This window comes from Serinus canaria, chromosome 2, assembly GCF_022539315.1.
Source record: "Serinus canaria isolate serCan28SL12 chromosome 2, serCan2020, whole genome shotgun sequence".
NCBI lineage: Eukaryota > Metazoa > Chordata > Aves > Passeriformes > Fringillidae > Serinus > Serinus canaria.
Window position 1 is genome coordinate 46,373,522 of NC_066315.1, and position 16,168 is coordinate 46,389,689.

The following is a 16,168-nucleotide window of genomic DNA, read 5'->3' on the forward strand; positions in this document are numbered from 1 at the left end:
CAGTTTATTGTATAAAACAGTGTGTCGGGAGTCACTGATGAAGAGATTAGTGATCTCATCTTGGTCAGGAAATATTCCCCTCTTCTCTAGGGTAGAGAAGTACATTTCAATTGCCCATGTAAAATGCAGCAGTGTGGACAGGCTGGATGAAACGGTGTTTCTCTTCTAATCCAGACCTGGCTGTGACTTGGCAACAAGGACTTTCTCTAATTGCAGTAGAAGGTACAGTTAATAAAAATTTAGGTTTCCAAGACCTCAAGTGGATACTGTTTTAGTTTTCCTCGGTTCAGCCGCAGGTTCTCTGTTTCACATGACACTTGAATCTCTCATCATAAAGAGCCCTTCTTGTGCTAAAGGCGTGAAACTTTTGGATTTCAGGTCATCTTTCTGCCTCCCCTAGCTGTCCAGGTAGAAGGATTGCTGCCTGAGTTCTCACTCAAAGAGAACAGTGCTGTCCCACACAAGGAAATCATGTCCATCTGCCTTCGGAGCACTGTGGACTTTGAGCCAGGCATAATCTGTTTCCTGACATTTGAGTCTCATTAATTGGGTTAACAAGATGCTATCTATACTCCATACTTATGTAAATAGAACCTGCTAGCAAAGATCTTAATGGCACCTGATATATCACACTGCCTTTACATCTATCAAGAGGTACCACTGCAGGAGTCACTTCCAAAAGCAGGTTGTGCTCTTGGTCTCATGGGTCCCTTTATAAGCTGTAAGAAATGCTGGTGGTCAAGGCCAACTGTTCAGATGTCTTTCAAGTGTCCCACTGGTGACCAAATCTCACTTTGTCAAGATGACAAATGACTTGTGCATACCCTGTTCACCTTCGAGCTTCACTCTAACGTCAGCTCCATTTACTTGTCAGAAACAGGTATTTTTTTTACTTCCCGCAGTGCAAGTGGGGCAAGGGAAAGGAAGGAGTGAAGGGAACACAGGCTGAGAAAAAAAACCTGCTTGTATGGCTTCTATTCAATGTATTATTATAGTTGAGATTTGCAAGCTTTGGACATACCAGAATCTGTTTGTTTGTACATGTGCAAAACAGAAAGAAGGGAATTTGCTTTGCAGAAGTGAGAACTGTCCCTGCAGGGCTACGATTATGCAAAAACATGTTTTAACCACTGGATTTTTCAAGAAGAAAGTGGTTGTGTAAGATGAGTTTCTTATTTTGGACAGCAAATTTTTTCCAGAGCAACATTAAAAATAAGTGTTTAATTAGCAGGGTCTACCCGGAGCATAGGGCATTGTGCATGTGTCTGCACTGAAGAGCTTGACTCAAAGCTCTGAGCTCTCATGGGTGGTTTCATTGACTGCAGTGGTATTGTTATGTGGCTAAGTGATCACTGCTGTGATTGAGGGCTGTTACATCTCACCCAAAAGCAGCCATGGCCAGGCCACAAAATATGGTCAAGTCAGCTCAAGGACTGTGAAAGTGACATTGGCAGCTTTGGCTTTTAGTTTCTTTCTCAATGACTTTCTTTTCTGTATGCTTTTGCTTAGTCTGCAAGTCAAAATATGCTTTTTCTCCTATTGGCTACAGTGTTGGCTGAAATTTTGAAAGTCACAAACTTACTTAATTTGGCACTGTGATTAATCACAGCAAAGGAAAGCTTAGTCCACCTTTCTTCTTTGCATCTGACGGAAGCAAAGAAGTTTCAGTAGATAAGAAGTAGAAACACCCAGAAGTGAGAGGTGTCAAATTAAACATCATGGTGTCATAAGCTTTTCTGACTAATTCTCCCAAGACCATGAGCCTTCCTTTGCTGGCAGCAGCTGGATGAAGACATCTTGAGGGTGATGCCTGCTGTGAGTTGCCCATGACCCGGGACTACCACAGCCCCTACAAGATTTTACTAGCAGCCAAGCAGCAGTTGCAGCAAAAATGAGTGTGGCTTTGCAAGTTGAGGGCAGCATTAAAAGACCCTGAAAGCTTTTGCCTCCCCTCCTTTTGCAGGGGGTCCTGCCTGAAATGTTCCTTTTCCTGGTCTCTTCCTGCTCTTCTCAATGCTGACTGACAAGTTGAAGGCTGTGCCTTCTCTCTGCAGACTCTGCTGTGAATAACCTTTTTTTATTTTCTAAAACCACTGCATAGCAAGGGCAAGATCACGTAAGAAAACAAATTCAGGGTCAGTTCTCATTTTCCTTGCAAGTTCATTAAAACAGCAGTGTCTGGAGGCCTTTTGCCTAAATAATTTCATAATAGAAAACAGACTCTTGTTGCTTCTTTCTTTTGGGCTACTATTTTTATTTGGTTGTTGTTCCTCAAGCATTTTGGTCCTATTTCAAAACTTGCTTCAGTTAAATGAAGAGACTGTTTTTTTGGTGCTTTCTGGTTTAAAAGCTGTACTGCAAACCTTCTAGGAGTCCTCTGGATTATGAAGCTACGATTGACAGGGATTTTCCTCTCAAAATAACATTAGAAAACCCCAAAGTGTAGCTTAAACATTTGAAAGCAAATAAAAACCCCCTCCCCTTTCTCTCCCCCAGCTGAGATCTCCTGTCGCTGCTTCTGGCATGCATCACATCTTTGAGGATACAGTATCATGAGAAAACTGTCACTTGGTGATGTATTAGGGTAATATATCATGAGAGCATCGTTTCTTTAGAGGATATGGGCAGTAAAAGACATGATTCTGGCCAGACAGAGCAGCAGGGGACCCTGCTCTTTTTCTTTCCTTTTCTTTAATCTAGCCCTGTTTTTGTGTTGTACAGGAGTGAGTTTCTTCATGGGATATGACTTGTTGCAGAGTAAGTTAGGAGGCCCATTGGGCTTTTTAAAGTCTTTAAGAAGTACATGGCCTCAAGGGCTGCTTTGTTCAAAGTTTTTAGAAGAGACCGAAGTCCAAAACTAGAGCATTTGCCACTGCTGAAATCTCCAGTGTAAAGACTGAGTAAGCAGGCTTCAGACAGAGAAGGTAATGAAGATGCAATGATAGGTAACTATTGTTTGGATAATATATTTGTGGATTTAGCCTATAAAATTGTGATGAAATGATACTTATTTAAAAAGCAGTCAATGTATTTATTTTTAATAAATGTCAAATGAAATTTTAATTCACAACATTAGAAGAAAAAATACTATTGGTCAGTATTTAGTTTCTAATAGAAAATATAGTTATCAAAACAAGGAATTCTGAACTGATAGACATGATTTTGATGTGCTTTGATTTTGAAGTCCTTTTCATTGTTTTAATGACTTTGTTTAATCTCTCATTCACAATATCTACTAGGAAATAGCAGTGTATAGTACTGGGATAACGTTAGTAAAGAAAGAAAAGCAGAATATTTTTAGGACATGGGCTGGGCTAATTTTTGAGATGAGCCACAACATGACACCATGGCTTGATCTAAAATTTTGAATTCAAATGATTGAATAATTTATTTTAAACCATTGGTGTAATCTGCTTTGCCTTCTATGAAATCAGCTAGATAATTCATGAGTGTCTTCTTCAAGGATTTTTAGGAGTAGAATTTATGTAGGGTGTTTTCAGAACAATTTTCTTGGCAGACTTCTCCAAGCCATCCTATGGCACTTAAGGGGGACCAGTATGCTCCAGGATACACTCAGGACAGCAATGCTGTTCCACCTCTGCTGACTTCAGCTGTGTTTGGTGGATCAAGCTCAGGTAGTGGAAGCTTTTATGGCCCTCAACTGCCCATCACTTCTCTGGGAGAATGAATTCTCCACCAGCTTCTGTCAGGGTAAACCAGACTAGAACTAGGCTGGACCATGCCTTCAGCCTCACCCATTCAGCTGAAAATTGGTCGGGTAGTAATCATCTAACAGGCTTTTCTGACTGATCTGAGTAGCTGAGAACATCCAGCAAGGGGTAGATCACAAACTCACAGGGCTGGGTCATGAGCCTTTACAGCAGCATGGGTACAGGCTTGCAGCTGGAGCTTCAAATGGATAGGTATTGCCTGTGATAACCTTTTTCTTAGGTATTGTCATCAGATTTAAGTAATTGATAATTGATTCAACCTCCTCATTGAAAAAGTAGAAACACAATCCTGTGAGTTAAAGTTCACAGAAGAAGATGCGAATCTTAAAAATGTACATCTCATGAAATGTGAAGGTGTGGTCTCCCACAAGAATCTCTGTATTAACCCTTCCTTGAAATCTGGCTCCTGGATTACTATGGGTATTTTTTCTACTACAGTATGAACTGCTGGGAACTTGTGAAGGTGCTGTCTCTTTTGCTATAAAACTGCCAATCCTATTCTGCTGCCAGGTAAAGAGTGTTGCCTATAACTGTGCAGCTGAAGAACTCCAGTGTGAAGCTGCACTTGGAGGTTGAAGTGGATACAGGGAGACTGACACGGTCTGGATCCTGCTCTGGCTTTCTCACTGACTCAGTCTGCAGTTTCAGTAATTCTGTCTGGCCATGTCTACCTTGTCCCTAAGCTCACAGGAACAGGGATGTGATGCAAAATGTTTGATGTTCTGGGACCCTGACCCTAGCTGTAGCCTTAGTATTAATGCCAGCAAATATAGGAGGAAGAGAAGGTGCTTTCTTTTCACCAAATACTGGTGCATAGGGCTGCTGTCAGGGAATGCTGGGATTGCAGCAGGCCACCAAGGTCACTTTCCTTGTGCTGGTGTACATCATAAGCACAGTGAAAAAACAAAAAAAATCTGTTCAGTCTGTAAGGGGTTGTGAGTGATTTGTCCTGAATCACTTGCACATACTCATGTCTTCCTCACAGCAGTGGGGAATAGCCATTTGAAGTGAAATTTGGTGTCATCTTTCAGCAGGGCCTTTGTTTTAATCATCTTTCCTAGGGAGTGGGGAGAGCTTGAATTATGAAGGGGGATGGTTGATGCTGGCTGAGCATCACCACAGGGAAGGCTGCAGCCTCCTCCCTGCTCACCCTGAGAGGCTGGATAAGCTAAACAGGTTACAGGGATGAGGGGGAATATCGAAGGCTACCCAGTGCTCTTTTCAAAAAAGGAATGAGAGACTGTGAACTGAACTAAAATACTGTCATTTGTATATAATGCAATTCATGCTGAAATCATGGTCACGTTCTGTCACAGGCAAGGACCTAATGCTGAAGGTACTGAAGTGTTTGTTTGACTTCATTCCTGTGAGCTGTCCCATTACAATTTTATGTGCTTAACATAATGGGACCTTTCTCTCTCTTGGTGAAGCATATGCCTTGGTCTTTGTAGGGTTATGTGGAGAGAATGCTACCATTTTCCTGAGGACAAACATCATTTCATAGGGAAATATTTTTTCCACCTTGAATTTAGAAATGCATCTAGTGTGCTAAACCATTTTTTTACTGTACCCACAAAATTTGTTTTGCAAGAGAAAGAAACCCCTGTGGATGATTGGAAGGGAATAAGGGAAATATGACCGTATCCTCATCTCCCTTCACAGTGATTCAAAGGGTCTGCAGACATTTCTCCTTGAGGAGTGGTGTCTCCTCCCTGAAGCCTAATGGTGTGGCTCTTGCTCAGGTAGAAGAAAGGCTCACGGAAGACAGCAGTCCCACAGTTTTAGCAGGGATCTCTTGCTTGCATCAACCCTGCCAGTCAAAGGGAGGTTTGTAAATCGGGCCTGAGACGGAGTTCCAGGCAGGAGTGCCAAAAAAGCAAGGGTACTGTTTTCAGATAGAGCCTCAGGTTTTGTCTAGACCATGAGTTAAGCATGTGTCTGAGCCTGTTCTTGAGTTCAAGCTGGCCCAGCATCGGGGTTGTTTGCATGTAAACAGAGGTGCAGGCACAGGCTTGGGTGCTCCCAGGCTTTGCTGAGGGACAGAGCCTGTGGCCAGTGCTGGCCCAGACCTTTGCTCCCGTGTGGTGTGTGTGGCTTCTTGTGTGCTTGAGAGGATGCTCTGGCTGCATGCAACAGCTGGCAGAGAGCCCAGCAGCGTGGCCTGAGAACACGGGGATCACGGCACGCGGCAGGAGGCGGCGCTGGAGCCGGTCCTTTGCCTTGCCGTGGAGAGGCCGCCCATGTGAATTGAATACACTTGTTCCAATAATTTTAAATGGCTCTTTCTTCTCCTAAGGCCACATGTGCGTATTTGAAAGCTCCATCCCATATTCCTCGGGGGCAACTTTTGCCATTGTTTGAAAATTGTTATTGTTTTCATGGGTGACCCCACAGCCTTCTCCTAGCAGAAACTTGAGGACACCCTGAGCTACTTGGTGAGGAGTCCTGTCAGAATTACCAGCAGGACTATGATGAATAGTGGTAAAAATGAATGTTTTCAGGATTAGTCATTAATGGTAGTTGGTATTCCTACCTAATCTCTCTCTCTCTCTCTCTCTTGCTTTTATTATTTTTCTCTCCACAGCATTTTTTTGGTTAAATGAAAGTTTAAGTAATATTTTTCCCTTTCAGTATAAATAATTAATAACCTCGGGGTATTAGAAATGCAGCGCAAGCTTCCTAAAAGCATTTTCAATACATAAAAAAAAAGAAAGAAAAACAACCCCAGACCATCACTGTGGACATCTGCTCTCCTGAGAAACCACATCTTCAATGTCTTCTGCAGCCAGCTGTTACAGCACAAGAGTGGGCTCAGGATACCATTGATGGAAGCACTCCTTGGTACAGTCCTGAATAAATGAAGCAGACTCCTATTTTTCTTTCTTTTTCTTTTCTCTTTTTTTTTTTTTTTCCCTCTTGAAGCCAAATCCAGGTTGAAAAGAGCCATCCTCCTGGTGGCTGCTGTGAGCCGGCAGGAGTCCAGTGGGGAACCCTGTAGAAAGTTGGCTGTGGCTTCCAAGCTGTGGTTTGGCACATATCCTCTCCAAGTTCTCTGCCAAATATTCAGACTCCTTTTTAGTGTGTGGGTTTTTTTTTTCTTTCCTTTTCATGTTGGCATTTTATTTAGCTGTACCATATGAGTTTAAGGCTGTTAGTTTGATATAATTTGTAGCCAGAATGGGCTGTTTTGTGTGGGGTTCTTTGATGGAAGGTAAAAATATGAGGTGCGTGTAGAAGCTGAACAAATTGCGTTGAGAGGAGGTTGTAGTAAAGGTAACATGGAGCAGTAGCAGTGATATTGGGTCTGGTTAGTGTATCTCTCTTGTGTGGGAATTTGAGATCACCTCTGCATGCCTAGTTAAGGAGATCCTTGTTTCTCATTGGAAAAATGTGGGAGAGGGGAGAAACATAGACACCCAACAAAATTTGTGATATTTTCCTCAGATGCATTAAAACATAAGTTGTCTACAGCTGGGCTTGGTGAGTGCAGTGAGGAGTCCAGGGTGACCCTCCAGCACTTCCCTAAATTTTCCTTTACAGGGGAGTCTGGGATTCCAGTGTGAACCCTTTGCTGAGCTGAGCACTGACTGGGGAGTTGTGTCAGATGCGGCAGCATTGTTCTGGATCAGCCTGACCTCTTTTAAAAAAATACCCGTTTTTCCAACACTAATAGAAACCTTAGCTGAGGTTCTCTCCCTTTCTGTGTGTGTGCCTGAGCACTAAATTAAAAAAAAAAAAATCCCAGATGTGAATCTATAAACCATCTGTTTAAAATAACTATTGTGCAGGACTGTAATTAAAAGTTATTTATTATGAATCTTGGGATCCTATTATGGATTTGACTGACTCCCAGCTTTCTGACTTAGCAAACGGTTTATGTATTTATGGGCCATGTGTCTCTTCCGCACTTCTTGGTGCCAGAGTGCATGTCCTTTAAACAAAAGGGAAAAAAAATCCCCTACCCTCCCATAACTGTTGGCTTCTGACTGTTGCCGTCTAAGAAGTTTTCTCTTAAGAACAGCAAAATTCAAAGTATCTGAGAGCTTTCAACACATTCAGAGACGCTGTTGACAGCCCAGATGGAGGCTTGGTAATACAGCTCTCCTGCATGCAGCTACTTAGCCACTTTCTAAAAGTATGGCTGGGACAAGTAATGAAATGTTATGATTACTGGGGGTAGGAGGGGACATAACTGGGAGGAAAGGATTTGTTGCCTAAGTCCCATTTGCTCTCAGCCTCCACTTAGCCCTTGTGGAACTGAGGGGAGGAGGCAACAGAACTGAAACAAGCAGATGGACAGTAGACATTAAGAGCAGTGTTTTGGGCAACTGGGTGAAGGGAAAAACCCAGCCTCCAGATGACAATTACTCTTTTGTTTTATTTTTGTACTTTTACACCCAGTGGACCCAGGAGATCTGCACTGGATAATGCCTGACTGCAATAGACTAAACAATGATTTACCAGCCCTGCTTTATCTGCTGCAGGCCTGTGATGGATCAGCATGGTACATTAACCCTTTCCTTCACATCTGCTGACCTTGTTTTCCACAAGATACAATGCTGAGATAAAACAGCTGGACTTTTTAGAAATAATTTTGGGATAATATTATTAATAGTAGTAGAAACAGTAGGAGGATGCACTTCCCTGGGGTTACATTCATCTCTTCTTACTTCAAGAGGGATTTTTCCATGAGGACAATGCCAGGGCAGCAATGTGTTGCCATTGTGGCTCTGCTGTATGTTTTTTTCACCAAGAGACCCCACAAGGAGTGGTGGGGCTGCAATCCTGAGCGATGCTGTACCTCATGCCCTGGAAGAGCAGCCTCCTGGCCCTGATGGCAGAGGGTTAGGCAGCTTGGGAGGACATGTGAAACAGCCAGTTTTGGAGCCATCTGGGCCTTGCCTGTAGCAAGCTAGAGAGGATAAACATCAGCTTTGCAAATCCTACCCTGTTTTAGTGCTTAGCTGCTCTTCTCTTTTGTGCTGGCAAAGATTGGCTCTATTTACCTGGGATTCATGGAGCTGTCCCTTAAGGCAGGAGGAGCTTGCAGCTTCTCCTGCAAGGGACAGAGTTAACCTTCCATTTCATTTTGGGAAAAAAACTCCCCAAACAAAATAAACAAAACAAACAAACAAAGCAAACAAACAAAAAAACAACCAAAAGAAAAACCAAACTAAGAAAGCCAACAACAAAAAGGTGCAGTGGGTGATGAGTGTGGCACTTCCTCCCCACCTTTCAGCACCATGCTGTAATAACTGAGCTTTGAGTCAGTGATCCAGATTTGCTGCCCTCCGCATCCAGAGGCAATCCAATGACTCATCTCCTGCTTTCCCCACAAGTGCCCTTGCTGTAAAAACCAGTGACTTGTGGGGGCACGAAGAACAAGCCCCTTTCTGCTGAAGCCAGGCCACTGAACAGCAAACAGTTCAAAGCCTACTGAGATAGAGAAATGAAATGTGAATCTGTAGCCTACTGCTTAAGACATCCTCCTAGGGGGAAGGACCCTTCTGGTCCTGTCACTGCACTGTGGGCCACTAAAATTCTTCATGTGGAAGAGCTACTTAGTGCAAAACAGCCCTTGGCATCAGCACATGAATTCCAAAATCTTCCCTCCCAAAAAACCTGCTAAACCAGCAGCTTTGCTGGTGATAAGGAAAGAAGAGCAAGACCTGAATTTGGCTGCCCCCCTGGGGTGGCTAAGTGATACCAAGCTCATAATTGGAGAGAATTTTTCTGATTTTAGCAATATGGGGAAACAGGAGGCTTCTACTGGGAGCAGTAACTAGCAAGTATCTCCTGTTTGAAATACATGTGTTGGGGTCATCCTTAGGAACTCCTTGCATTGCCAAGAGGAAGATACCATGTCAGGATGTACCTGAGGGCAGGAGGAGGCAGACAGCACTCAGGGAAGAAATTGCCTGGGAAGCTGGGCTGCATGAGGAATTTGCCCCAGGAGTCCTCTGAAAACCAGGGAATGAAAAAAACCCCAAGAGCTCTGTTATTTTTTTTTTTGTCCCTCTTGCTGCCATCTGCAACAATAATGTTGTCCTTTGAAGAGGAATCCAGTGGGTAGCTGCCCACTGGCCCCCCTCACACACACCCAGCCCAGCCAGATTGGCTCTGAAGGGCACTGTGCACCTCTCAGAGGTGCACAATTCATGCTGCAGCTGGGTGAGCCACGTTCTCCACAGGAACAAACTCTAAACTGGGTTTTGCCCCTCCTTCACACCCACTTTCACCAGGCAGAAGACTTTCCCACAAATAAAGGTAGTGGGGCTGATAGGCTTATTAAACCTTTCCTTAAGCAAACTCCTAAGAGAGATTCAGGTCTTAGCAGAACCTTTTAGGACACAGACTGTAGTTGAGTTGGTAAGTTTGGCTCTGCTGCCCTTCAGCAGACTTAATGGGGCACCACGTTCCTGCAAAGGGAATCAAGATTCCACGGAGCACTTTAAAAGAGACATTGAACCACTTGCAATTCTGTGTCATGGCTGCTTTGTGCCACTCCAGAGCTACAGACCAGCCATAAAGTCAGCTTAACCTGCTGGTTAAATTGCATTTATGGTTGCTCTGCAGTGCTGGAGTGATGCAGAACAGCCAGCACTGCAGTGACCTGGCTTTTTACAGTAATTGTTTGTGTTGCTGCAGCTGCGCTTTAGGGCCTGATCCTCATTTGCTGATTTCACACTGTCTTGGTGAGAGGGAGTCCTCATTTACACTGATAAGACTGAAGTGCCTTTATAGCTCCCATCAGATCAGGCAGTGACTTTGAAGTAAATAAACCTCTGATTTTAGACAAAGGGTTGAGTGTAATAAAAGCTGCGTGTTATTCTTCACAGGCACCTTGAATTAGGCCACAGGGAGCAAAGTAAAAAGACTGGAAAGCACAGCTTCTTTTTCTTGAGTTTTATGATTTACATTTTTCCAGCCCTTTGATTTTTTGGTCTCTAATTAAGTCATAAGATTGGGTGAGGTGGGTGCTTGCATGTACTAGATGGCCACCTGTGTCACCTAATGAACTGAGCTACTAATTATAGGCGGAGGTCACTTCAGAGGGCTGCTTTAAGCAAGGAATTTGAAATAGCAAAATTTTACTACAAGAAATGCCCCAAGTATTTGTTTTCTGCACCTATTTAATGGCAGGGATAACCAAAAGTGTTGACACCACTTGGGCAAGGTAGGCAATAAATGGAATATTTCTGCTGCCTGCTGTTGCACATCCTCTATTGACATTCCTTAATGTGGTCAATGTGCTCTTTGGCCCTGGGAAATCCCTGGCATAGCAAGATGACATTGTAATGTACAGTGATTCTGTCTGCTCATGGTGTTTCATTGATTCTCAGCATTTTAGGGAGAAAGATGAATTACATTAATCATCTTGCCTGGTAGAGTACACAGTAGCCTCTTTCAAAGAACCTCCAGGCAAAACTGATTTTCCGCAGTGGCAGAATTTTGTTGTCTCTGAGGTTACTGCCTTTTTCTCTGCTGTTTGTCTTTCCGTCACAGTAAGAAGTGATTCCTAAGCTGTGCAGTTCGTGGGATAGCTCCTCAAGACCCTGAGGATATTTTAAAAAGCACATTATGTAGGTAGTTGTTCATTTAAGTAACATGGATTTCCTCATGTGTGCAGCACATTTTCTGTAGGAGACTGGGCAGCAGTTATGAATTACTGTCTAAGTGGGGTTTAAACACCATTTACTTGGGCTCCTGGATTATTCAAAGACTGTTTTCTACTGTGCTCCTTCAAGAGAAGAAAGATGTATTGAATCACAATGACCTTTCCTGAAGCAAAAGAGCGGGCTGCTGGCCCCACACTTTATTTTCTGAATTGCAAGAAATGGTAGCCTTGGGTTTGGTTTGCTTGCAATAGCTTTTGTCTTTTTTTTTTTGTTTTTTTTTTTCCAGAATAAGGAAGTGACGTGCAAAAGGGAGAAGTGTCCAGTGCTCTCCAAGGACTGTGCTCTCGTCATAAAGCAGAGAGGAGCTTGCTGTGAGCGTTGCAAAGGTGCCATTCCCTTCCTGTTGCTTTCCCTCCTTTTAAAAAGTTATCAGTGCACTTTTAGGTTGCCAAAGACAGGACTAAACTCGCAGCTTCTCAGCTGGGACTTGGCTGTCACCAGTCGCTGGAAGAGGACAGTAACCATAATTGAAATAGATACGTTTACAAAGCTGAGGGCAATACATAAATTCACATATTTTTCCTGCAATTATTAATCCTTGCACAGCAACTATCCTTTAGAAATACATCTTTATTTTTCATTGCTATGTTGTCAATTTTTTACGAGTTCTAATTTTATCAGAAATATTTTAGGTCAGCATCAATCTGCAAGTAGTCACCAGTCCGTAAGAATTTCTTTAACTTCTTATGTGGTTGGACAGAATAGGAATAATACTTCTGAGTAATAAAGAGCAGGGTAATTATCCATGGCTATTCCTATTTCTCCCCTGCAAAGGAAACAAACCAAGCAAATGTTATTCATTTTATTAAACATTTTCTGATTAAAACAATAATATTGTGGACATTTTTTATGAAAGCCAAATAAGCAACAATCTGAACATTATACATTTATTTATTGGCCAACATTGTATATTCCAAGCTGTTTAAAATGAGATAATGATCACATAATTAAAAAAAAAAGTGTAAGCATGCGTGTATCTGCTATGTTTAACCACATGAAAAATATGCAAGTAGATGAAGTTGAAAGTAGTCCTTTTTTTTAATATTGATACAGTAAGTAATATGCTCTAAACCAATAATTTTGCTGAGGGACTGTTTCCATAATCAACGAGGTGCAGAATGTCAAATTCAAACAGCTTTATTTTATTTTTCCTCTGTCATTTTTAATTCTCCATCAGTGGGATTGAGAGGGAGATAGGGTAGGATGAATTGTTGGGAAATAAAAGCATTTGTTGCCTTCCTGAATACAAATTCAGGAAAACAGATTACGCTGAAATTTAGATGGAAGAGGCATAATGGATATGTGTTTTTCCTGGAAGGTTGTAGAGGTGTGTTAGATACTGTGCTTATGATTTGCTTCTGTGCTGCAGCTTTGGAATAGGTTTGGCAAGCCCCAATTTGAGGATTTGTCTAGAAACATGACACTTAAAATAGAAAAGAAATGAACTGGAAAAAAAAATTAAACCATTACTGAAACAATACAAATTTGAAACTACAGATTTTACATAAATTAAATGTAATTTATTTCTTTTGTCAAACCATGTTTAGTACCAGCTTTGTAGGAAAATGTTGCTAAGCGTTGGCTGGATTAGGATGGAGTTTGATTTTTCAGTTTCAAAATGGGATGTGTATTTTCTCAATGGCCTGAAAATTCTATATACATACATATGCATATGTGCATGCATGCAAGCAAAATGAAAAGAATGAATGTTTCAAAGCTGAGAAAACAATATTTTAATTCAAACAGTATTTTAATTCACACTCCTTTTAACATTTTCTGTTTATCCTGTATTCGGGTGGGTACCTTCAGAACATTATTAATAGGCTTGAGCCTGGCATTTGTAGATTGATATACTTGACATCTCTAATGGGATAATTAATAGAAACTATTCAAAAACAGAATCAGAAGGCACATGGATACTTGAGATAGAAGAGGCATATGTTAGCTAGAGTCCTTTGAATGTATCAATGGACGGAGAGATCCCACTAATAGGCATCCAACAAGATCCCTCACTAGGAAACTGCTGAAGAAAGGAAGCAGCCCCGAGTTTTTAGAGGTACTCTTCTCATCAGCAAATAAGTAACTAGTGTGGGGTTGTTTTCATAGAAAATAAATGTTGCCAACATATCCTTGCAAAGTTCTCAATTTCCCAAAGTGCTCGGAAATGACCTAGAAAAGGGGTGAAGAGGGACAGGAAGTTTGCTGCTGGTGCCCTGATCTCTGTAGCATAGCAAAGCAAGAGGAGGGCCTGTGAGGAGCTGCAAAAGGTTCTCAGGGCACTGAACAACTGATGACAAAGCAGCAAAGGAAGTTAATGTGGATGGGAATAAATGGATGCCCAGAGGACAAAACAGTCCTAACTTTACAAATACAATACTGGGTTCTGAGTTGACATTAACTGAATGCCAATTATTCTAAGTGTTATAGAAGATACTTCTGTGGCACAATCAACTCAACCCTCAGCAGTTCTCCAGGGGGAAAATTGAACGCTGAGTTTGTTAGGAAAGGAGCAAGGTACAAACCAAAATGCCCTGTTTTCCCTCTGAGTCAGACAGGCTGCTTATTTCTGCCCTTCTGGAGGCTAAACTAGAGCTATGGACCTTGGTCTGTATTTTTCACACTTCCCAAGGTGTCTCATAGTAGCTGCTATAAAACAGAAGATTATTGACTAGAAGGGTTCTTGGTCTAATCTAAGATGGCAGGTTCTATGTGCTTAAAATGCAAGAAGAACATTAAATTTCATAAATCAAAGGGAAAAAAAAAGCTCTCAAGGACTGAAATTTCAATAGATGTGAAATTTCACAGTAGACGTGAAATTTCACAGTAGATGAGAAATTTCTGAGTAAGTTTTTCTGCACTTTCTATAAGGCAAAGCAAAATATGCAGCCATTTAACCCCCTCAGCCTTGACACCACCCTCTGTCCCTGGGTTGTTCTGGTTCCAGGGGAAGAGGCTGATGGAACCACCTCTCCCCCAGGGAGGCTGCTTGCTCTCCCACCACTTGGAACACTGCTGAAGATCCTGCTCGGTTCTGTGCCGGGTCTAAAACGAGTGTCCCATGGGGGGTAACTGGGGAATGAAGGCTGCAAACACCAGTCTGGCAGTGCAGTGCTTCAGCTGCTCCCTTCGGTGTCCCTGCAGCTCCCCAGCACTCCCCACACAAAGCTCAGCTGCAGCAGGGACTTGGCCCTGCAGCACTTATTCTCAGTTACTATTTTGTCAAGCTGCCAGAGTGCCCATGGGGAATGCAAGCAGGAAAAGGGAAACAGGGATTTTTTTGCCTTTTTTTTTCACTAGTTGCGTTTCATCTAAACATGAACAAAATGTTACCAAGGAAAGACATCAGAACCTGATGACTTTTTTCTTGGCTTTGTTCCCAAAGCCTGGGAGAGCTTAATCAAGCCTTACAGGCTCTCTTGCCAGCTCTCTTTGATAGCTTCACATCTTCCTACCTTGTGAAGAAATGAATGAATGAGTGAGTGAGTGAATGAATGAATGGCTGCTGTCATCCGAGTGCAACATCAGGAGGGCAACATTAGGACCAAAGGGCATGTTCCAAAGCGGGCTTGTTTAGGAGGGAAACCACCACTCATGAGTCATTTGTGACATCTCTGCCAGTGCATTTTATTCTGTCATGAGGAGCACAAAGACATTCCTTGCCCATTGCAGGGGGGTTGGACTAGATGACCTCTAAAGGTCTCTTGCAACCCAAGCTATTCTGATGGTACCTGCAGCAGTGCACCCACCTGAACTCTCCTATTCAGAGCTTTGCATACAGAAGAAACTGAATTGTTGGTAGAGAACTTTTCCTGCAAATGGTTGTGTGCTGAGCATAAGTCCCTTTCTTCCACGTGAGTATTTGTATGCTACTAAGATAATTTATAGCACTTCTTTTTTTCATATTTTGTAATAAACAGAAAAAGTAAGGAGCAGATACTAGTATAGCTTTTGCAATCAGAAAATTCACTGTGCTGGAAAGTAGCAAATGGAAAGGTTTGGCTTTGCCTTGTCACAGAATCACAGAATACCCTGAGTTGGAAAGATCCCTCAAGGATCATCAAATTCTGACTCCAGGCCCTGCACAGGATAAGAATGTGCCTGAGAACATTGTCCAAATGCTTCTTGAACTCTGTCAGGCTTAGTACTGTGACCACTTCCCAGGGGAGCCTGTTCCAGTTCCCAACCACCCTCTGGGTGAAGAACCTTTCCCTAATATCCAGCCAGAACCTCCCCTGGAACAGCCTCATTCCCTCAGGTCCTGTCACTGGTCACCACAGGGAAGAGACCTGTGCCTGCCCCCCCTGCCCCTCTGCTTCCCTTTTTGAGGAAACTGTAGTCTGCAATGAGGTCTAAGATTTAAATTGGAGGATTTAAGATTCAAATCTTCTAGACTAGCCATTTGTTCTAACACTGTTCTTGACTTTTGGACCATAGGACCTCAATTGTAAAGTCAGTGGGGCAAAGCTCACTTTTGCTGTGTGTTTGTGAAAAGCCTGGAACAGAGAAATGTGGTCCCATGATTATGGCTCCCTGCTGCAAGGAGAATGCAGGTGACTCAGTCTAATGGGAAAAGTTTTCAGTAAGATTATTCTTTTGACAGATATTTTCTGTAGTTTTTGAAACATACCACGTACCTCTGGCATGCTATTCATTTAAAAAATACTAAAAACTTAAGCCCTCTTATTACTTTTGCATAGGATAAATAGGTCACTTTTCCTCTCTCATTTTACTTGATATATTTAATGAAAACCTATGATA

General features: G+C 42.4%; 1 protein-coding gene across 3 annotated transcripts in view; it reads left to right on the forward strand.

Annotated features, from left to right (window-relative positions):
- The window catches only part of BMPER (BMP binding endothelial regulator), a 151,351-nt gene that overhangs the window by 16,578 nt on the left and 118,605 nt on the right, over positions 1-16,168 (forward strand). For all 3 annotated transcript variants that reach the window (XM_030235372.2, XM_018920694.3, XM_030235364.2), the window contains one exon: positions 11,637-11,736. In XM_030235372.2, coding sequence (XP_030091232.1) covers positions 11,637-11,736 — 100 coding nt within the window. The remainder of the gene's footprint in view (positions 1-11,636; positions 11,737-16,168) is intronic.